This window comes from Caenorhabditis briggsae (assembly GCF_000004555.2).
Source record: "Caenorhabditis briggsae complete genome, chrI, whole genome shotgun sequence".
Lineage (NCBI taxonomy): Eukaryota > Metazoa > Nematoda > Chromadorea > Rhabditida > Rhabditidae > Caenorhabditis > Caenorhabditis briggsae.
The window spans coordinates 5,547,978-5,571,024 of NC_013489.2; the positions used below are offsets into that span (position 1 = coordinate 5,547,978).

The window sequence follows — 23,047 nt, forward strand, 5'->3', positions numbered from 1 at the left end:
TTCTGAATTGAATCAGTTCGATTTTGAAAACGTTCGAATTCGTCGTACCCCCTTCAAATTTGTTTTACATGATCGCTAGTCACCTAGGTGTCAATTTTTTTCAATTCGATAACGAACAGTTCAAATTGTAGAAACTATGATTGGTGAATTCTCCGTAAGAATCAAACAAAAATAGAAAAAATGGTAAAAATTTATTTGAAAATAAAAGCAGGACACGATTTGTGGCCCTAAAGAGGGCCGTTGGGTTCGGTGGGGTAGTTTTCAGCTCGAGAGCTTACTTGCTGGAGGTGTACTTGGTCACAGCCTTGGTTCCCTCAGAAACGGCGTGCTTTGCCAACTCTCCTGGAAGGATCAAACGGACGGCCGTTTGGATTTCGCGGGAAGAGATGGTTGAGCGTTTGTTGTAGTGGGCAAGACGAGAAGCCTCAGCAGCGATACGTTCGAAGACGTCGTTGACGAAGGAGTTCATGATGGACATAGCCTTCGAGGAGACTCCAGTGTCTGGGTGAACCTGCTTGAGGACACGGTAGATGTAGACAGAGTACGATTCCTTGCGGTGGGCTCTTCTCTTCTTTCCGTCCTTTGGCTTGGTGACGGTCTTGGCGGCTTTCTTCGCTCCCTTGGCTGACGGCTTTGGCGGGGCCATTTCGGTAGATTTGACTGGTCGATTGACGAGTGTGAGGTTAGAGTTATACGGAAACGCATATATGTGATTTCTCCGGTGAGGGGGCGGAGTCACCCGCTTCCCCTCTGCGGGGACACCTGCTTGCAAACCACGCGCACAGCCGAATGGCGCGAATAGTCTCACCTTTGCGCTTAGCTCCGCCTACCCACCGCGCAAAATACTATATAAGTGGGTCGGCTACCTGCGTCAGATCAGAGTTCTTCAACTACCAACAAGTCATCATCGCCATGTCCGGAAGAGGAAAAGGAGGAAAAGCTAAGACCGGTGGAAAGGCCAAGTCTCGCTCGTCAAGAGCCGGACTTCAATTCCCAGTCGGTCGTCTTCATCGTATTCTCCGTAAAGGAAACTACGCTCAACGCGTCGGAGCTGGAGCCCCAGTCTACTTGGCCGCCGATCTTGAATACCTCGCTGCTGAAGCTCTCGAATTGGCTGGAAACGCTGCCCGTGACAATAAGAAGACCCGTATCGCCCCAAGACATCTTCAACTCGCTGTTCGTAACGACGAAGAGCTCAACAAGCTCTTGGCTGGAGTGACCATCGCACAGGGAGGAGTTCTTCCAAACATCCAAGCTGTCCTTCTGCCAAAGAAGACTGGAGGAGACAAGGAATAAGCCACTTGTTGCGCCCTTATAAATTTACCGAACCCAACGGCCCTCTTTAGGGCCACAATTATGAAAAATCCGGGAGAATTTTGAATAAATTGTTTTCATATTATCGCTGCTTAAGAGTCACTTCTACAGAAGATTCACCAGAAAGCTTCACAGACGAGAGTTTCTGTAACAACTTGAGTTTATCAATGATTCTGATTTCGATAGAAACAACCATATTTTCTTCCTGTGATTTATTTTTCGGCACCTGCCTTTTTTCTTCCGATTTCGTAGAACTGGTCTTATTTTCGCTGCTCGTCATACTCTTTGCACTTTTCGCCTTCATTTTTTCTTGCTCTAATTCCTCCAACCTAATTTCAGTTCCGTCTTCTCTCTGTGTGACATCCATTTGAATATGAACCGGCGGTTGTTTTGAACGGAAAGATCGTAATGGGGGGGGGGGGGGGGTGATGGTTGAACCGAATCAACGAATTCTCTTTTCGTTCTGTTGCAAGTCGGTTGAATCCAAGCTACGCAAAAGATTCCAATGATGGCAAATAAAATCACAAGCATACTATTTACCTACAAAGTCTTGAAACTTGCATGTTATTATTATAGGCTTATTCATGTATTGTCTATTCAAAAAAATCGCGCGGGTGAACGAATAAAAAACGTGTAGAGAGTCTCCAAACCTGTAGAGGCGCTGTAGAGACGCAGACATTTAAAGACGCGTTCTCTGTAGAACTCAACTTCAGGCCCCCAGGAAAAAATTTCAAATATTTTGCAAAAAGCTCCTTTTCGGACAAAAAATTGCCCGTCCTGAGAAAAATTTCCATTATTTTGTAAAAATAAACATGAAATTTGGATTCTACATCAAAAAATACATTAGAAACTGTTTTGAGTGAAAAGGTAAACCTGGGCCCCCTATGAGTTTTAGTCCAAAATGTGCCCAAAAATGGCACCTAGAAATCGCCCAAAATCGACCATCTCCAATGAAATTTTTACCAGATGCATCATTTGTCATATATAAAAGCGCCCCCTCTATTTGAAGTGCCCCTTTAATTGAAGAGCCCCTTTGACTACTACTTCCTTTGATTTTCAGCCGTTTTTTCTATTGTTTTGATTTAATTACTGTCTGATTTTAAAAAATACTGGCACCTGAAAATTTGAATGCCGTTGCTCTAATACAGATGTTTTTCTCGTTCGAGCAATTTTCGCAATCAAGCTCAGAGTTTTAGATTTAGAAAATTCTAGAAATTCTAGCAATGAAATTTTTTCAAGAAATCTGAATTTTGATCAGAAAATCCAACTAAATTCAAAGAAGTTAATTTCGTTTGATATAATGGCGGATTCAAGGACGAGGCCTCACGAACGGCGCCCGCGAAATTTTCAGGTGCCGGTTTTTAAACATTTAGCAATATTGGTGTTTTTGCTTTTTTTTTTACTATAAAAATTGTAATGGATTTTTAGTAGAAAAACGAAATTTTCACTGAAAAATGATGCCCCTCCAATAGAAGATCCGTTTTCAGAGGACCCACGAAAAATACAAGTGCCCCCTATAATTGAAGGGCCCCTCTAATTAAAGTGCCCCCCTAGGGACCCCACGAAAAATAGAATGGCCGGCCCTTCTAATACAGGGTTTACGGTAATTTGGTGTTATTTCCCCGTTGAAATCGAGAGTAATGAATTTTTCAACTTCAGAATGTCGGAGGAAGACTCTTTTCATGATGTATCGGAGGAAGAATGTGAGATATCAAAAAACTGAGAACACAAGGAAAAAAAGACAGAATTTTACGATGGAATTCAAAAAACAAGTTGTGGATTTTGCAAACAAAACTTTGCTTATAACAAATAAAATCGTTGATGTTAAAAAATTGTTAAGAACAAAATTTTAACCGAAAGACGATGTCGCTATAATAGAAGTGCCCTTCTCAGCGACCCGCGAAAAATAGAATTGCCCCCTCTAATTTAAGTGAATTTTAACACTATCACCTTTCCAGAGTGCCTAAATGCAAGCTGTATGAGCTGACAATTCAGTGATACCGACAAACAAAAAAAGTAAAAATTGTAATTTTTTCATTCGAAAAACAGTGATGGATTTGATATTTGTGGCCCTAAAGAGGGCCGTTGGGTTCGGTGGGATTGCGAAAAACGAGCTTAAAATTTAAGCGCGTTCTCCACGGATACGTCTGGCGAGTTGAATGTCCTTTGGCATGATAGTGACTCGCTTAGCATGGATGGCGCACAAGTTCGTGTCCTCAAAGAGTCCGACGAGATAAGCCTCAGCAGATTCTTGAAGAGCCATGACGGCGGAGGATTGGAAGCGGAGATCGGTCTTAAAGTCCTGAGCGATTTCACGAACAAGGCGCTGGAATGGCAACTTGCGGATGAGAAGCTCGGTCGACTTTTGGTAGCGTCTGATCTCACGAAGAGCGACGGTTCCTGGACGGTAACGATGTGGCTTCTTGACTCCTCCGGCTGCTGGGGCTGATTTACGGGCAGCCTTGGTGGCCAATTGCTTTCTTGGAGCCTTTCCTCCGGTTGATTTGCGGGCGGTTTGCTTGGTACGAGCCATTGCGATTGGTTTGATCCGTGTGACGGTATAGAAATCTGTCTCTTTCTGTCCTATTTAGATCTCCTCCGGTGGCAGGGCGGAGTCACAGTTTCTGAGGTGGAGATGCGTGTACATTCGGCGTGAGTGGAAGGCCGGAGATAGGCGGGAGAAAGAGAGAGATGTGTCCCGACAGGGTGGTTAAGGGTAACTCCGCCCCTCCACCGCAGACTGTTTAAAAGGAATGTGCTAAGATCAGTTCGTCATCTCACTTGTGAGTCTTCAATCAATCGCAACAATGTCCGGACGTGGAAAGGGAGGAAAAGGCCTCGGAAAAGGAGGAGCCAAGCGCCATCGCAAAGTTCTTCGTGATAACATCCAAGGTATCACCAAGCCAGCCATCCGCCGTCTCGCCAGAAGAGGAGGTGTCAAGCGTATATCCGGACTCATCTACGAGGAAACCCGTGGAGTTCTCAAGGTGTTCCTTGAGAACGTGATCCGTGATGCCGTCACCTACTGCGAGCACGCCAAGAGAAAGACTGTCACCGCCATGGACGTCGTCTACGCCTTGAAGCGCCAAGGAAGAACCCTCTACGGATTCGGAGGATAATTTTATTATCTTCTCGTTTCCCCAACAATTACCGAACCCAACGGCCCTCTTTAGGGCCACATATTCTGAAAATCCGTTATTTATGCATAAAGGTTATTGTTTTTCTTCTATTTTTTGTCTTAAAAATAATTAAAACATGCACCCCATTTTTAGAACATTGACACGGCGAAGCGATCACTAAATCACAGCTCCACTTGCCCCTTTTCGACAGATTGCTCGAATATTTGCTCGCACCCAAACATTCTGTGATCCGCAATGCTTTTTTTATTGAGCACATTGCTCTCAATTACTCTCAATTTGCTCTGAGCACTGTGTTTGTGCGGCGCCCCAAAAAAAAAAACAGTTTGTCTGATTTCGCACATTCGTTGTTCGCTGCCTCGTTTTCTGTAAATATTGTGACAAAAATATGAGAGAAGAACAAGGAAATATCATATTCTCCGCTCTAAATATCTCTTCTCATCTATTCATCTATGTGAGAGAATTCTGCTAAAAACGAAGTGTCTAATTACAACTTGTATGAACATGAAAACAGAATTTCAGTTGGGGTGGTAATTCTCTCGACAAGGCTCTTTGTTTCGTTCTTTCAAGCTCTCGATTTTATTTCTCTGAAGCGGTCATTCATTGGTCATTCATTCCCCGTTGAACGGTCGTTTTGTAAAAAAGGTCATTCCCAAAAAATGAAATCATGGTTCTATTCTTGTTCAAAACATTTTCCCCATCTTTTTTCGAACACCATTTTTTAAGTGTTAACTTGTTATGTGTATATGTCTGTGTGCATCCCTTGCTCTCCGTGAGCTGTCCCCAATAATCGGAGCAAAAAATGGAGGGAGAAGAAGAAGGAAAAGGAAGAGTGGGGCGAAAAATGAAGAGAAAAAAAGGGAGAAGACTGCAAACCACTATATGTTTGGTCTCTCCCGCATTCCTACTCTTCATTTTTCCTTCATCATCCATGTTTTCCAAATGTTTTACCTAGTATTTTAAGTCCATTACAACTTTTTCTGTTGTTTACAGCTGTTCAGGACATCAGATGACATTTTAGTGATTCTGAATTGGATCTAGTTTGTTTGAGTTTTGGAAATTGGAACGTTTAGTTTGTAAAAGTCTGACATTAAAAATTCACACGCTCGAGCCTGATCAGGAGTGAGTTTATCGGTTTATCTTGCACCTGAGTTAGGACCTGACTGTAACCTATTTTGAAATTCTACGCAGATAAAAGTTTTTTGAAAACCTAATCCGAAGGATTACGGTAGGAACCGAGAATTCCAGATTTTCTTTTTCCGATTAGGATTTCTACAAGATTTCCTGACAAATCTTATTTCGATTCTTCCAAATGGAAGTTTCCATATTTTACGTGCTCACTATGACGTGCTGTCGTAAGTAACTGATGTTTGACGAAGATTAAGAACATGATGAGTCGAAAAATAGAGAAAATAGATGATGGAAAGTTTGAATGGTCCTTTTGAAAATTTCTGTAAATTTGAGAACGAGTCAGCCATCAGTTTTTAGATCATCACGCCACGAGTTCATCAGAAGTTTAAAAGAGAATATTGAGTTCACTTCTTTCACCCAGTTTCATACACAGGGTGGCCATTAATTATTGACACCAAACTTGCGAGCTAGATATGATGCACACCAGGAGCAATAATATGTGTACTTTTATACTTTTCCTTTTCCTCTACTCATTATGCATTTCCCTGCCAAATTTCATTATATAATATTACGTCTGAACTGAATGGTGGCTCTTTTTTCAACCCTTGTTTCGGTCATCAACGGCACAATTGAAAATAGCCTCATGATTGATCTCACAAAACCAGTCCGAGTGTACTGACTGTAGGTCGAAAGTACCACCCATAAAATTTTTTCTTATTCACACTGACGTGGGCTATCTAATGACTAATTTTGGCGTATTTGTAACATCAGATACCATCGTTATAGTCGTGAAAAAGAGGATTTGCTGAAATTCAGATGAGAGTCACAGAAAGCTGTTGACTTGAAAATGGCTCCACGCTCGATGAAAATTATTTTCAAACAAAGAACAATTTCTAGCCTTTCTATAAAGACCAAATGAGTTCTTTGGGAGGGGGCCACCAGAGATTTGTGTTTCAACAATCTTGGAACATCATAAGCGGCACGCGCCTAAACACTCACACGAGGACACTAATTTCGGGTGATAATTTTTGCAGTCGATGGCAACAAGGTCTATCGAAATTGCAGAATTGTATTCAGAAATATGTCATCTGTCTGCCAGTAACGTAAAATCGCAAAAAGAATTTTGCTTTGCGTTACGATTCTGATCTTTGATGGAAGCACTGGAAATTGCGAAAAATCCCTTGTTTTCTCTTATTCCCGAAACAAAATCAACTATGGAACAAATCTAAGCTATCAAGATATTGCATCAATCTAAATCCTACTTGAAAAGTTAGTATAAGGAGTTCCGACAAGATTGAGCCACGGTTTACAGTACCAAAGACACCCCAGGGTAGTTCAAACTCAATTTTCCGTAGTTGAACTAGGAACAAGAATTGATCGATTTCTTCTCACATCAGAAGTGAAACTAATAAAATATTAAGTTTTAGGGTATTGGACCCAGATAGTTTCTTCACGAAAATACAAAATATGTCATTTCTGATGGCCCCCTTTCAGAAGATATGGGCACAAATAGATCGAAAATACCTCCGTGCCGCCGTTACCTCCTTTCCGAAGCCTCTGAAGGCTGTTGTCAGAGTGAAAAGAAATGTCATTGAACACTTTTGCAATATTATAAATTTTGTGCGTCTGAAAATACTTAATCCAGAAATTTGACTATATTCATCTAGTTTTAGAAGAGTTATGAAGGCTTGAATCGGTGTCAATAATTAATAGACACCCTGTACTTGAGAATTCTCGCCTATTTTTTAGCTTCCTGTCAGCAGCCTCCCTGTTTTTTTAGTTCTCTAAGCTTGCCTCTAATCTGTTTCATCTTGCTCAGAAGAGATTTCTTCGTCACTACAAATCTTCTCTTATCAGTGATAAGTTATCACTCCTGCAGGAAGTAGCTTATCCACAAAACACCTCGCGAACTATTTATGGAATGGATGCATAAAAAATTCAGAAGCAACATAGACATATATTCTTGGACTCCTCGACGTAATACATGGCAACATGCATAACGGGACGAGAAATATTTTTCTCTCTTTTTTTTCCTAGTCTTGCAGGAAGTATCAAGAGTGCATTCGTAAATTGAAGCCTAATCTAAAAAATTTTCTTTTTTGGAAATTTGAGGGGAAGAAGTATTTTTGTGGTCAGCGATGCGTTAGAAGAGATATTGAACTTTGACGTCAGTTTTCTACTTTACTTTTTCCTATTCAAGCTCTTCAGGAAATTGGATTGATCGTTGGGTCATCTTTTTGATATAAACTGACCCAAAAGAACTTTTCGAAAAAACCTTTCCAGCACAATTGAAATTCGTGATTCATCATTCTATTCGTATTTTTTCCTTCGGGAGTTCCAATCCACTTCAGTCGCTTCTTCTATAATAACTCATTTGTCACTTGATCTTGTCTTGAAATTCCTTGTTTTCTTATTCTTCTCCTTCTTCTTCTTTTCTTGTATTCCTTTTCTGAAAGTCTATTCTTTTCCCCGAAACAAATGATCTTCTTCTTCTTCTTTTTCATTTTATTGTCATAACATTTTCACTTGTTTATGCCTATGTTCTGTTTTCGCCTTCTTTTGTCATCTCTTCTATTCTGCTTTTCGAGTTCTTTCAATAACTTTTCAGATTCTTTTTTTGCTATTTCATAAACGAAACGATTCGAAGAATTCGAAAAGTATGTCATACATTTTCTCCTTCCCGGATGTACAATTTGGAATGGGAGATAAAAACCAAAACTGGGTGGTTTCGCCCAAAGATTTGTATCTAGAAATGAAATATGGACTTGTGTATACTCCCTCGAGAAGTTAGCATTTTTTGGAAGTGTCTTTTGCAGAAAAGAAAATTGTTTCTGCACTCTTTCTGGGGGCACCCATTTTTCAAACATGATCCCTTTCTGTAACGATTTAGTAGTGAAACGAAAAAAGGGTTTTACCATTTTCCTCATATTTGTAAACCTAGCTCTGCCATATTTTCCTTTAAAATCAATATTTTTGGACCAACTACCGTAAACACTCTAATAGAACGCCACCCGAATTGTTAAATATGAGCCCTTTTACCTCATTTTCTGTGAAAGATATCAAAAAGTGATTGACTGATAAATGTTGCTGATATCATGATTAACCTATTATTAGTTGACAACTTTTTTGATATTTTTCAAAAGAAGTGAGATATATTGACTCAAAGTTGACTGTCTGGGTGGCGTTCTATTAGAGTGTTTACGGTAAATTATGATAGAACTCGACGAATACTGCAAAATGATACTAATTGAAATGTTGTATCTTGTCTATAGACAAGATGAACAAAGTTACAAACCAAACGGGCCGAAAAATCAGGAAGGGCACGGCTTGGTTCGGATCAGCTACTTTAAGGCTCATAACCTCATAACTTTGTTCATAGACAACAAGGTTCAGGATTTTAAAAAGTATCGTTTTGTAATGCTCGTCAAGTTCTATCATATCTAATTAAGTTGGTTCGAAAATATTAACTATAAAAGGAACTATGACAGAACCAGCGAAGACCCGCCAGGGACCCGTTTTACAAGTATGTTCTTCCTTGAGTTTATTTCATTTTATTTTATGAGTTCTCGAATGGGAAGTTTTTATTCTGCTCTTTTCTTGATCCCATTTCATACTTCTAACTCAATGTACCTGTCATATCAATCACTTCTTCTTTGCCCATTTCTTTTTTATTCCAGACAACTGATGATTCCTTGCGTACCTTTTCCCTCCTTCTTCTTTTTTCGTATCAATTTCCGGAGATTAGGAAAATAGAGGAGGAAATAAAAAGGAGAAGAAGCTTTCACATTTAAAGAAATCAGACAATTCACAGAAAAAAAAAGAGAAGGTGACGATGGCAGGAAACGCATTAGGCGAGATCTTCCTAGAAGAGAGTCACTAAACGATCTTTAACCGGCGATAGGTTACGGAATACAGAATTTCTTAATTGTTCTGAGAACTTTGTTCACATGGCATGATTATGCTCAGATGTTGTGGTTAGAAGCAGTCGGATTGTCTACACTCTGAAACCCTTCCCAAAAACTAAAATCGGAAACGTAGCATACAAGTTTTTTCACTACTGTAGTTCTCTGAGAAATTATTTTCAGCGGCACAGGAAAGTTAGTCCTAGTATGACATTGTTCCTGAAAGTGTGGAAGGAAGACTCCGACCAAAAAATTGTTGTGTTTTTTTGTATCAAAACGTTCTGAAAACTTGTTTTTGCATAATATAACTTTCAAAAGATTCAGAAAGATCGATATCCCTGATAAAGCCTCAGTTCTCATGCAAGTTGTTTTTAATGGATTTTTACAACTTTTGCATTTTCACAGCTGGATTTTTACAGCTTTTAATTTCATTTTTAAAAAATTAAAACACAGAAAATAACGACAGAAAATGGAGACAAATTTCATGAAAAAAAGTACGCACACATTGGCCTTGGACTAGGATTTGCGCGATCCTCTTGGACGAGAACTGAGCACGCTTGTATGTTCTCCGGCGTTTTCAGGGAATTCGAATTTGTTCTGAATTTTCCCAAAGAATATTATGAAAATACATAACTTTGGAGACATTTAAATAAACAAAAATTACAAAAAATTATGGTTCATTTGAACTTTTCTCCTAACTTTTCGGTATCTCCAGGACACTTCCTCTTCGCCCCAATTCAATCCCAAAAATCACGAAATTTGTCTGAAAACACACCGGGGCAACTGTTATTTTTTTTTCCCGTCCCTTCTTTTCCCCTAACAATGACCAATGACCTTCGATAATCTGTTCATTCTCTTTCTAACTTGTTTTATATGTCTCTTCTCTCTCTCTCTCTCTCTCTCTCTCTCTCTCTCTCTCTCTCTCTCTCTCTCTCTCTCTCTCTCAAAAAAGTACCTTTTTGTTGTTTGCCGCAATCATTTGAGCGACAGAATTCTCTCCTCTTCTTCTACATTTTTTTACCAGGTTCCATTCAATTTTTGTCAACATGTGACATTTGTTCCTTCCATTTTTTTCTTCTCCCAACACATCTCTTTGATTTCTTTAAAAATGTTTTGTGTACCTTTTCCAATTTCCTGTTCCTCGAATTTCTGAATTTGAATTGAACTTATCAAAAAAAAAAAAAATAGGATCACATGACAGTAAAATGATTTCATAATCCTTCAAACTGAAAAAATAACCAATTCGGATGTCAATAACAAGTATACATAAACCGACAGGAAAAGTGGGCGGAGCTTCCTTCTTTTGGTTCATCGCTTTCTCGACTAGAGCAGCAGCACAATTTTTAGCTGAACGAAATCGCATTTGACGGATTTGAAGGAGTCAGGAGAGAGGATAAGATGCACATATGTTCGGTATGATACAATCTTAGTTTAGTTTAGAGGTTTTTTGTCAGTTTGTAGTTTTAAAAACAAAGAAAAACACGTTGTTTCCTGAAAACTTCTAAGACTCGCACTTCGTTACTTTGACCTCACTCTGGTTTCTTTGAGAGATAATTCAAATGTTATCTCTATCAAAATGTTTTTGATGATACCGTGTCAAACCTGTAATAGAAGGGCCTCTATCTTTGAAATTTGAGCCAATTTATCTCGACTCCTGTCAAAGATATAAAAATTTTGTCAACGGATAAATTGTTCATCATAACATATCTTTCACACAAACCGGGATGATTGAGCTCAAATTTGAAAGTGTGGGGGCCCTTCTATTACAGGTGTTTTTCAATTTCTTTTATGTGAGCTGAAATAATTACAATGACAGTAAGGATTAGATCCACTTTTGCTTTCTTTTCAAAATTTCAAAACTTTAGGCATTTTTTTAAGTCAAATCCATCGGTTTCCTAGTGTATCCTTTCCAGCCCATTAAATTTTTCAAAAATTTCCCAATATTCTTATTTCCCCTATAAAAGCGTTGCCCAAACTTTCGATTCTCCTTTCTCTTTTTCTTAATCCCGTCTCCTACTCTTCCTCTAATCCATCAACAAATTCCGAAAAAAGAAAATCTCCCCGCGAGACGAGCTCTCTCCTCAACCCAACGATACAATTTATTGTTCCTCTCACTTCTGCGAAAAAATTCTGGTTAGACAAATTAAGAAAAGAAACGTGCCTTTGTTTGCCGCTTCAACGCCTTCTTTTTTCTCCTCGCGACGTCTCCTGAATTGTGCTTTTTGTTCATTGTGAATGACGCGACAAAACTCTTCTCACCGAAGAGGAAGGACACTTTTTTTTGCTTTGATCAACAACTTGTTGTTCAGTTTCCTCTCTTTTCCGGCTCAACGGATGTTTTTTTCCGTTCTTTGTTTTCTGTTATCACTATAATACTATAATTATATCTTTTTGTCGAGTCAAGCAAACAGTAAAACCCGGATGTGGTGTTATTTTTGAAAGTTTATCAAACATTTATTTTCAGAAGATTAGCGATTTATATTCTTCTGAAACTCTATAAAACTAATTCATTCTTAACTTGAGATCCGATTCGATATCCTACTTTTGCCATCTTCATTTTAATGTAATTTTTTAAGATATCGGTCACTTTCCTCTATTCTATCTCGTTTCTCTTCTAATACAAATCGGAAAAGTTATCAGTCCGGTTGGAAGGGGCACAAGATGAGGGGCACCATCAAAATGTGTAATATCCCCTCATTTTTTTTCTTTTTCTCTGTTTCCATCCAACTTCCAGCTGATTTCTAGATCTAATGATGTCTGCGTCTGGGTTTTTGAGTGAGTAGAGATCCAAGTGATCGATGATTTTGAAAGAAATCATTCATTCCCTTTTCATTGGTTCCGATTGCTCCGAATAGATTCACTAGATTCTGTAATTGAATCGGAATCTTTTTCTCTGAATTAATTTACACCGGAAGTATTGTAGAAGAAGCAAATCTTTGATTAGCTGTATATATGTAAATCAGATGTGAGTTGGAGAGGAAACTTTTTGAAATGAGATTAGTGGAGACGAAAGAAAAATACAAGGGAGAAAATCTTCTTCAAGGATCTTTGGATTTGAGAAATTTGACGTAGGAGATTGAAGAAATATGCAGAAGACGTCAGACTAGTTTTCAGAGTTTGAAAAATTGAATTGCGAAAAGGGTTCCAGAACAAAAAAGAGTAGATTTTTCCTTAAAAGCTTTTTTGGAATATCATGTTTCACTTGGCTCTGTTGGTTTTCTCGTTCCTCTTCCGTTCCAGAACAATTTCAAAATCTACCGTAACCCTTCAAAAATATTACACTCTTTCTCTCTATTCCGTATTCTAGGAACTTTCATATTTTTATTTATATCTCCTCCTTTTTCTTCAACCTACTTATCCCTTCTTTTCTTCTTCTAAATCACTTTCGAGCTCGTTTAGTTGTATCAATTTCCTCGTTTTCTCTAGAAAACTCTCTCGATTTCTCACACTGTCTCACATTCCAGTCTAAGAGATTACACCTTTTGTCCTCTGGTACATGCGTACTCGAGACGACGACTTCCTCCCACATTTTCTTTTTCCCGTTTTCAAAGATTAGTAGTATTTAGTAGTGACTTTTTTTAAATCTAGAACGAGTTCAATTTCTAAATTGACCACTCGTTTCAATTCTTCTAAATTATAGACCAATAAAAAAGAAGTCTGTTTTGGTCCCATGTGTCCTTCCACCACTTCTTCTTCTTCCTCTGAAACTTTTACTTTTCAATCGTATCGTTTTGACAAAAAAAGAAAGAAGAAAAGACTCCAGAACGAACTACTATTTACTCATTGTTCACCTTATTCTTTGCCACGTCACTCACCAGTTCTTTTCTGAGCAAATATTCGAAAGTTGAAGAAAAGAGGTAACAAGGGGTCGAGAGGAGGAAGAAAGGGGCAGAAGAAGAAGAACCAAGTGATCGGCAATTCACAATTTCTCACTATCTTTTCACTTTCTTTACCTTGTTGATACTGATACTTTTCAAGTGGTTACCAATTTTTTTTTTGTGTGGGTGGTTTGAAATTGTTTTTCTACTGCACCATTTCAACCTCGAAAGTAAAAGTCTTTTGAAGTTTAGAATAGAGTTCTATTCAAAAATATTTTTTTCGTATTTCTATATTATTCTGGAACGAAAAAATTGAAGCTGTGGAAGAGAAAACCCGGTGGCAGTAGCCGAAGATCCCAAAACGAAAACTAAAGTAACCTAAAAATAATGCTCTTTTTCGGTATTTATTTACTCGATGTTCACTGATTTTTGTCGAGTTTTCTGTTGGTTTTCCCCTAACAAATACTTTTTGGCTACGGTAGTTGTCGTTTTGGAACGCTTCTCTTCCTTAACTCCGATTTTTTGTACCAAAGCAACATCCGTTTTCCTTAACCGAAGAACAAAAGATAAAACTCGATATTTAATTTCTAAAGTAGTTATTTTTATAAATATTTTGGATGAGTAACCCGAGAGAATCTTCCTGCCAGACAGACAAACAGATGAAATACCTATATTTGTTTAGTTTCAAAAAATGCGTGGATCTTGGAGATCTCTAACAAAGAAACCCTTTGTTTTAACCTAGAAATTCTTGAAAGTCTCTCTCATATTCAGTGAAGTCATAAATTTTGACTCCCATGAAACCGATTGTTTCAAAACACCTAACATAAACCAATTCTTGTGACACATCTCGTGACCACATAAAGAGATCCTTCTGTGACCCTGGTATTACTCAGGCTATGATATCATCTCAAGAGGATTTTATTTGAGGTGAGAGAAAAAAAAGGATATGTGTGGGATTCGTTTTTGGTGACGAGGCATAAGCTGAGGGATCACTTGGAAATATGGAAAGAAGAGGAAAAACAAAATATGTTATCTTTTTTAGAATTTATACGAATATTTGAAATCAGAAATAATTCGGAAAACTAGACGATAGGCAGGAAGTTATTCTCTTTCGGGAAATATGATTTTGGCTGAAGTCTAACAGGGAGTTGGACGCCTCCTGTTAGTAGAATTTATTTGACGAAAAACTTCTGCAAGCAACAATCAGCACTGAAACTATAAAACCTTGTTAACAAATTAGTTCCCTTCTGACTTTTTCGCATTCCTGAAATACCTCCTCAGTCATCTCGAATTTCCGTTTTTTTGTTGTTTCTCTTCTCGTTTAACACACAATCGTCCCCCTCAATAAATCATCAAAAACCATTTCTTGAAAGGGTCAAATCAGCCTTTACTCTGCCATCTACTAATTGCCTTTTTTCCTCTTCTGCCACAGTTATTTTTTTATTTCTCGTGTGACATGTTTCCGGTTCTACTTTTTCAAATATCAAACTCTTCTTTTTTTTGGATTTTATTGGATTTTCTGCCTTTTTAAACCGTCCTCCGTCCAACCAGTTTCCTTATATTTTTCCCCTATTTTCAGAATGTCAAGAAATGTTGGTGTTCTTGGACAAATGTCTGAAATCAACGATCATTTGTACCTATCCGGAGCAGGAGTTTTGAAGCCGGAGAAGATAAAACAAAGGAAGATCAATATGATTGTGAATGCAACTACTGAGGAGCCATCCACCTATATGCAAGGTTTGTTTTTATTTGGCAAATTCGCTCTACTCAGAATCTGAAACTTCAGGAGTCGACACAATGAAGATTCGTATCGAGGATCATCCATACGCAAGACTCAGTGAGCATTTCGATGTGGTTGCTGATAAAATTCGTAATGTCAAGGTTAGTTTTAGGAACAATAATTGAAAAGTTTGGTGGCGAACCCTTTTGGATTCATGAGCACCCACAGCATCCATAAAATTGGTTTATTTTTTCGAATGATATCTGAAATTTTTTTTTAATTCAAAAGAAATCCGAAATCCCCGAAAAATGCCGTTGAAAACGAAAATTTTGCTCTGAAAGGGTGGCGAATAGAGACCAGGATTTGAATTCCCGCGCAGAGAGAAACCTAGGCCACAGCGGTGGGACAAAAAAAAATTTTGGTCGCAGTCCCCCTTTTTGTTCTGACGAAAAATATCAAACCATTACAGTAATTTTCTAATTTCAAACAAGTTCTTCCATTTTGAAAATTCGCTCTCTTTCTCTCCTTCAACCACAATTCAAAATCGTAAAAACGTTCATTTTTCCCCTTCGACCACAATCATAAATTCAGTGAAGAACGGCCCTCGAGAGTAATTACAAACAACTGGTTTTTCATTTTTTGTAATGCCCATTCGGCAGTTTGAGGGAATAAACATGAAAAATGAAAAGTTTTAAAAAAAATTTTAGGAAAGAGGAGGAAAAACATTGGTTCATTGTATGGCTGGAGTGTCTCGATCCGCTTCGTTAGTTATGATTTATTTGGTGAAACATGAGCATATGACACTTCGACAAGCATATCATTATGTAAAAGCGGCTCGTCCGATCATTCGTCCAAACATCGGATTCTGGAAACAAATGGTAGATTATGAGAAACGTCTTCGAGGAACTGCTTCAGTCAAAATGGTTCAAACACCAGAATGTGATATGCCGATTCCAGATGTTTATGCTGATGATTTGAGAAGAATGCAGATTAATAGAGAAATCGCTAGACATTCTGCACCATCTTCTCAAAGTTCCACAACAAAGCAAAGAGCTTTTTCAGCAAGGTAGAATACTAGAGCACATTTCAATCCTCTTCAATCTTTTTCTTTTTCTTTCAGCACGTACCGTCCATCAGTTCCATCTGCTTCCTCCCTTGCCACATCATCACTTCGTCGGGCGTACAGTCCATCATCTCTTCCTCCATCAAGTCTTGCTCTCACAACTTCATACAGCCTTTTCTCTCCAGCACCTACCCGGAAACCACGTCAAAGTCTCTTCTCAATGTATTCCACTTCGCCACGTCACAACTTCTTCTCTGCGTTCTAACTGTTAGGAACGGTCTTCTTATCTTGTATCATAATTTTCGTTTCCCAATGACCAAAAAACTACTTATCAAGACGTTCTTAAAGCTTTCCCTAATAATTGAGTAGTTTGCTTTTTTCCAAAAAACAATTTCTGAATTTATATTATTTCTCTATCTCTCTGTAATGCGAAAAAAGTGGTAACGGGTTGATTTCCCCCCAACAAAAACACACAAAAATCAACATATTTTCCTAACTTTCTTTGATCGCTTTCGTCACAAAAATACCTTAATACTGTATCCTATTGTCAACATCATTCCGATAAACTACTATATTTTAATTTTTTTTTTATGCAATAGAAAAAAAACAGAGTTCACACATGTTCGGATTCCAAAATTGCCAGATACGAAAACACTTCTGATGGTGGGTTCAGAGAAATGTATAACATAAAACCTCTTCTATTTTTTTACGAATTTAACACTATCCCCAGGCAGACCTCAAAACGGAATTCGGAATTCCGAAATCTGATATTCCATCTCGAAAAAGTGCAACTTTTAAATGAACCTGATTGAAAATTAGTTCTTTTGCAACGAGGGTTACTGTAATGAAAATAATATGCTTGGAATAGTCTGAGCTTGATTAGAAAATAAATGGTGTGTTGAATGACAAAAAATGGCTTCAGTCCAAATTTATATTTTGGGCAAAACACAGACATGAAGAGTGATAACGATATCTTAATTAACGGACTATAAAAAATGTAGACCTAAAATCAAAAAAAAATTGTGGTAGACAAAGGGAAACACTGGTTCATCGGCAAAAACTGAAATTCATAACAATAGAAAAGGAAACTACAGTAATCCATAATTAAAGTACCCTCTTTTTTAATCTTTTACCGTAAAACCTGTATTAGAAGGGCCCCACTAATAGAACGGCCCCTCTAATGGAAGGGCATTCCGAGAGGGCTTTCGGACGAATATTGGCCAGGTTCTGGTCAGAAGTTGGCCAAAAACTACTGTAGAGCGGGTTATTGCCAGATTGAAGATGATAGTTGAAATACCGTAACCGTCAACTTTGAGCCCATTTATCTTCTTTCCTGTGATAGATACAGAATATATTGAATTTCACGTGATCTCTTTTTTCATAAAGTCATTTTAATATGACGTTTGTCAAGGCCTCCGTGAAATCCTAAAAAATCGTGGCAAATCCAGGATATACACAGAAAAATAGAGGAAATCAGTATCACGATTCCAACGTTAAAGTTGCAGGATCTTGCAGGACCCTTGGTTTTCAGGATGCACAGACTTCCAGGACTTCGTGGGCAGCTTCAAGGACACAGGATGGCACGGATCCAATGCAAAATGACCATGTGTAAAGTTCTGAAACTTCCTCGGGTTATAACATCTACAGAAAAAAAAGTAAAAATCTGTATTTAGTTTCAAACATTCAAATTACAGGGCTGCTCGGTCTCTGGGACAAACTTCAAAGATTTCGAGGACAGCCTCAAGGACACAGGATGGCATGGATTCAAAGCAATGATTGTTAACAAAATGGGAGCAAAATTTAGGATTTAGAAAATTGAGTGACATTCAGTATTTAGTCTTCAACATTCGAGCTACAGGGGCTGCTTGGTTCCCGGAGCCAACTTCCAAGGACTTCGAGGACAGCTTCGGGACCACATTGCAGGATGCGAAGGATTCGAATCAAGTAACGAAAATGAAGAAAGGTGAGAAAATGGCAGTTTTCAGTAAAATTTTTTTGATCAATGGGGAAAAATGGGAATTTTCAAAAACGAAAAAAATACCATTTTTAAAAAATTCTCGAAAATTCACGTTGACTACGATGATTTTCACGGAAATACTTTTTAAATAACGAAAATATAAATGGGAAAATTTGGATTTTTAAATTACGCAATTTTAAATTATTCTGACAAATTTTCCTGAATACTTCAAAAAATCAAAAAAAAATTCAACAAAAAAGGAATTCAGTCGTCATCAGTAACACCAGTGGTTGACAGGATTTCAGACACCTACATGCAAATCCGATGAGGTAACAAAAAATGAAAAATATTCGTAAAAAATTAGTTTAATTTCAGATGTCCAATGTCCCGGGACAAGAGAGACGGAGTCGACGTCCTGTTTTCAGAACATCGTAAACTTGATTTTTTGTGTGGAATTCCTTTTTCGCTTTTCTTGCTGCTCTCGCGCGTTTTTGTCTTCGGTGATGACCTCGTTGTTCGTGTCCGTTGTCTTTCAAAAACTCCTCTGTCCGTCATCCAGTATCCAAACAATTTCGCATGCATCTCTGGTTTGGAGTTTTCGGTTTTCTATTAGATTGATTCATAAGTTGCTGTCGAGTTCTTCGATGATCGCTTCTCGGTGTCCATTCTTGAAAAAATGTTTGTACCTTGTCGCGGCAGCAGTCCCACTACTGCACAACTACAAATCAATATCACAATAATAGAGACTCCACGTGTCTTAACCAAAATAAATTAATATAGTCAACATTTATTCCTTTCCGACGTGACCAACCTTTGGCTCTTTTCCCTCAGTTGCCCTGACCTCCACGATTGCCACGTCACTGATCCTTATCTCGATGGCTATAAAAGGAAACAAAATCAACCGAAAGATCAGTTATTCCCCTTGGAATCCTCCCATACTCTTTTGTCGCCGAAGTCTACTGTCACCCCGATTCTCTACCATGGATCCGAATCTCAAGAAGTCCTCTACGGAAGCACCGAAGGTTCCAATCCAAGCTACTTCTCAGTCCAACGTCATGGAGATCGACAATCCAAAGGGCTCCAAGGCGCCTGCACAGTCCAAGAAAGGTATCTTAGTTAACTATATTGGTTTTCGAATAAATGATTGATGAAAACTCTTTGTACTGATACCTAACCTCGGGTCCACCACCTAAAGAGGCGGAACATACCTTGCCCGAAAAAAAAATTTGCTGTTATTCTCTGATTTGGACTCTTTGGACTTCTAGTTGTGGTTATCTGTATTGTCTGTTATCTGTATTGTCTGTCCTTCCGGCTGTGTCTCGAATTCGTGTTCATTTTTTATTATTTATCTGGTACAAGAAATCGGAGCTGTGGATGAGAAACGTAGGCGGCCATGGCTGAAGAACCCAAAACGACAACTACCGTAACCTAAAAAATATTTTTAGTTTCCTTATTTATTTTCTCGATCCACTTTCAGCCAAAACTTTGATTTTCTGACTCTCATGGAAAAATATAAGAAAACTCGACGTAGAGCGGTGAAAAACGAAAAAAGAACAAAAGTAAGAATATCTTCGGGTTGCTGTAGTTGTCGTTGTGGGACCCTCGGTCACGGCCACCGGCGTTGCTCTTTCACGGCTTCAATTTTTTTGTATCGTTATCATACATAGCTAATATTAATCATGGCATTTGTCGAATCACAAAAATAAACACACTATTTCATTTCCTCATAATTATGTTCATAAGCAGTTATGCTTCAATACTATGACTTTTTTTGGAATACGTAGAAACTCTTCTCACACGACATCTGTCAGAATTCGTCAACTATTGTTGCCACGTCTTCTTCTTTTTGTCATTTCAGTTGGATCCCATAATTTACAATGCATAGCCGAAGGGTACACTTTGACTCCATTTGCCCTTTTCACAAAATCTTCGTTTCCGGAGAGGTGGTAGTTTGTCGTTTGTTGGCCTTGTAGTCGTCGTCGTCAACGCCTACCGCCCTTCCTTTTTCCTGTCAATTATCGAATTATAAATGGAACAGCGAGTTTTGGTAATGGAAGAAGACAGAAAAGGAGACCGAGCTCTCTCTGAATTTATATATTTTTCATCCAGTTGATTTGGAGAGGAAAAGAAAGAAACCTAGGGACGTCTGAATTTTGATTTATGCTAAGTGGCAATTTCTTTTTCTACTCGTCTTCGTATTTTCCAAGCTTCTTTCTTCTCGTCTGCTTATAAAATGTCTGATGTTCCTTTTCTTGTGAAATTCGGTTTTCCAGTTGAAAATTTCCTATGTCCTAGTGGACACTCAATTAAATAGTGATTTTAGATTTATAATTTTTTAAAGAGAATCATCTAGTTCTTTGACTTTAAAAACTATCCCGAAAATGACTGAATAGTTTATCCATCAACTTGTAATTCTTGCTCTACCTGCCATGTGACTCTGTGAAAAAAAAGACTAGCAATAGAATGTGTTTAAAATAAGGTCGGACCAACATCTATGTTGTCTCTCTCCTCCTCTTCACCTGAATAATAATAAAAGCTATGAAAAGGGAAAATGGAGTGAGTTTAAAGGAGAGAAGAGGAAATGACGGAGAAAGGTGTCCTCCTTCGTCCGGAAAACTGCAATCTTTCACTGCCACCAACAAAGCTTTTTGACGAATTTCGATGGACGAAAAGACTCGAAAAGAGAAAATATAAAAGCAAAGAAAAAGTTAACGCCCGAACTCAAAAACGAGGAGGAATTTAGATCCCCCGCTTCGTCTTCAGTGAAACCGTTGCTTTTCTTCCTCGCAAAGTTATATTCTTCACATTACTCTCGTCCGAAATCAATGTACGTTGCGGCCGAAAATTTACACAAAATCGCATCGTCGGTCGCACAGCGAAAAAACAAATTGATGCATGCGCCTTTAAATACCGTACCTCGGACGTTTTTTATTTTGGGCCCTATTATGCTTGTCTGAGAAAAAAAAGGTTAGAGAGTATTTTTTGCAGTCTGAGTACGGTAGCGATATCGAAGCGGAGAGCCTAAATAGCACACAAACGGTGGAGACGCAGACACTTTTTCTCTGCGTCTCAACCTTTTTTTTCTCAGACAAGCATAATATTTGGCTGTTGTTTTCTATTTTATAAGAGAAATAAATTAAAGATTTTTAAGAATTACACAAAATTAGACAGAAACAAGCGAAAAATTAAAGAAATTTGAGAAAATTCGATAAATGTTGAGGTATAGTATTAAAGGCGCGTGCAATAATTTTAAAAATACAGTAAGGTTCTCTCTGTGGGAGCTAAGCTCCGCCCACCGTTGTTTTCTCGGCCGCAACGTGCATTTATTTCGGACAAGAGTAATATTTGAGATTCAGTGCTTTTTTTTTTCATACTTTTCAATATATTAAACTTCTTACAGATGAACTTAACGCTGAATTGGTACATTCTTGTGCTACTTCTTTGTCTACCAGTATCAGTGAATACTATCGAATGTCTGAACTACAGAGTCGCTGAGGGACAACCAATATTGAAGGCTGAACGAAATGTAGGTCCCGGAAATATCCATCGAAATTCTATCGAGATCAATTACAGCCAAGATGCCACTCGAAAGCAGAATACTGCGTTAAGATAACTGGGAATAGCAAAACTGGAAACGAACCTTTTATATCAGGTCGATGTGAACATTCCGGAGAATGCAAGGAACACAGAAATGATTGTTTCATACGAACAGACGCACAAGGAATGGAAGAAAACGTTTGTTGCAGTGATGGGAATTTCTCGAACAAAGAAACACACATCTCAGTAACTTCTTCGATTATTCTGTTAACCTCTGTATATGTTTTCGTATTTTAATTCTCTTAATGAATGGCTTAGTATGAAGAAACTTTTAAACAACATTTCATTGTAAACAAAAACAACGATTTACTTCTGGGCCTTCTTCAGCTTGGCGAGCTCGACTCGGACGATTCTGTTTCTCATCTGCTTGGCCTTCATAAGCTTGTATCTCTCAAAGTCGGTAAGCTTAGCTCTCTGAAAAATACTTATGTTTGTCATATAAGACACTTTTAGTGTTGTTTAATAAAGAATATACTTACGATGGCTCTTTGGGCGATCTTCTTAGCCCATTGAGTCTTCTGGAAGTTCTCGGCAACCTTGGCGGCGTCGAAGGCGGTCTGGACTCCCTTGGAGCGTTGTCCGACGCGAATCTTTACGACGAACTTGGTAAGGTGGAGGTCCTTCAAGTTTCTGACGGTGCGGGCGACTCCCGAGGAAGGTCCATCGATTTGAACCTGAATAATATTAAATTACTGTTCCGATTTTATTTCAAGAAAGGGCTTACTCTGTTTCCATCGATAACGTTAACGACGGTGGCGAGCTTTCCTTGGTCGTTTCCGGAGGCGATGAAGACGACGCGCCCAATTTGAACGACACGGTTGAAGACCATGTTTCCTGTAAATTCATTTTTTTTAATTTTGTAAGAGGATTCGAAATAGAGGAGAGAAATAAAGAAAGAAAAACAGATTCTGATGATTTAAAAAATACAGATTCCGAACAAAACTTATACTTTCACTGCCACTATTTTTATGTAACTATTTTTGAAAAATTTCACAAAAAATTGGTTGAAATTCGCTAAAAAAAGAAGAAAATTTAGGAAAAAATTGCAAAGTGAGACACTGGAGCAGACACTACGGTGGCGATTTCGTGTCGAGACCCAATGGAGGCGGAGCCTAATGCAGAGTGCGGCATGGTTTCTCGGCAGCAGGGCGCAGTTTTTGCGATAGTATTTTTCGGCAAAAAAATTGGAAAGAATGTTCTTTTTCAGATTTATAGTGAAAATTGCGAATTTCGATAAGAAATCAATACTTTTAAAAATTAATGACATTAAATATTTCTTAATTGTTCGATTTTCCACCTCCTCTGCTCTAGCTGATCTCTTTTCTCTCTGGACAGTTGCCGAGAAAATAATGTGGTTAGTATGATTTTTAGGTTGCAAGTCATGACAGAATTTCATTACAGAAGAGGC

General features: G+C 38.3%; 7 protein-coding genes across 7 annotated transcripts in view; 4 read left to right on the plus strand and 3 right to left on the minus strand.

The window, feature by feature from the left end:
- Positions 1-646, minus strand: part of Cbr-hpo-24 — a gene marked incomplete at both ends in the record, with an annotated part of 4,713 nt that extends 4,067 nt beyond the window's left edge. Inside the window, one exon of the mRNA XM_002639180.1 lies at positions 279-646. Within this exon, the coding sequence (XP_002639226.1) occupies positions 279-646 (368 nt within the window). The remainder of the gene's footprint in view (positions 1-278) is intronic.
- Positions 647-912: 266 nt separating this feature from the next.
- On the plus strand, positions 913-1,296 carry CBG03776 (the record flags this gene model as incomplete). Its single annotated transcript, XM_002639179.1, has 1 exon — positions 913-1,296. The coding sequence occupies one exon, from the start codon at positions 913-915 to the stop codon at positions 1,294-1,296; it is 384 nt and encodes a 127-aa protein (XP_002639225.1).
- A 2,140-nt stretch (positions 1,297-3,436) lies between these two features.
- CBG03775 lies at positions 3,437-3,847 on the minus strand (the record flags this gene model as incomplete). Its single annotated transcript, XM_002639178.1, has 1 exon — positions 3,437-3,847. One exon carries the CDS (start codon positions 3,845-3,847, stop codon positions 3,437-3,439), a length of 411 nt encoding a protein of 136 aa, XP_002639224.1.
- Positions 3,848-4,121: 274 nt separating this feature from the next.
- On the plus strand, positions 4,122-4,433 carry CBG03774 (the record flags this gene model as incomplete). Its single annotated transcript, XM_002639177.1, has 1 exon — positions 4,122-4,433. One exon carries the CDS (start codon positions 4,122-4,124, stop codon positions 4,431-4,433), a length of 312 nt encoding a protein of 103 aa, XP_002639223.1.
- Positions 4,434-14,882: 10,449 nt separating this feature from the next.
- On the plus strand, positions 14,883-16,350 carry CBG03773 (the record flags this gene model as incomplete). The annotated part of the gene is made up of 4 exons (XM_002639176.1): positions 14,883-15,039; positions 15,089-15,183; positions 15,730-16,088; positions 16,143-16,350. The coding sequence occupies 4 exons, from the start codon at positions 14,883-14,885 to the stop codon at positions 16,348-16,350; spliced, it is 819 nt and encodes a 272-aa protein (XP_002639222.1).
- Positions 16,351-21,442: 5,092 nt separating this feature from the next.
- On the plus strand, positions 21,443-21,829 carry CBG25225 (the record flags this gene model as incomplete). The annotated part of the gene is made up of 2 exons (XM_045235378.1): positions 21,443-21,568; positions 21,695-21,829. The coding sequence occupies 2 exons, from the start codon at positions 21,443-21,445 to the stop codon at positions 21,827-21,829; spliced, it is 261 nt and encodes an 86-aa protein (XP_045098246.1).
- Positions 21,830-21,945: 116 nt separating this feature from the next.
- Cbr-rpl-14 lies at positions 21,946-22,468 on the minus strand (the record flags this gene model as incomplete). Its single annotated transcript, XM_002639175.1, has 3 exons — positions 21,946-22,053; positions 22,119-22,313; positions 22,364-22,468. 3 exons carry the CDS (start codon positions 22,466-22,468, stop codon positions 21,946-21,948), a joined length of 408 nt encoding a protein of 135 aa, XP_002639221.1.
- Positions 22,469-23,047: the final 579 nt, after the last annotated feature.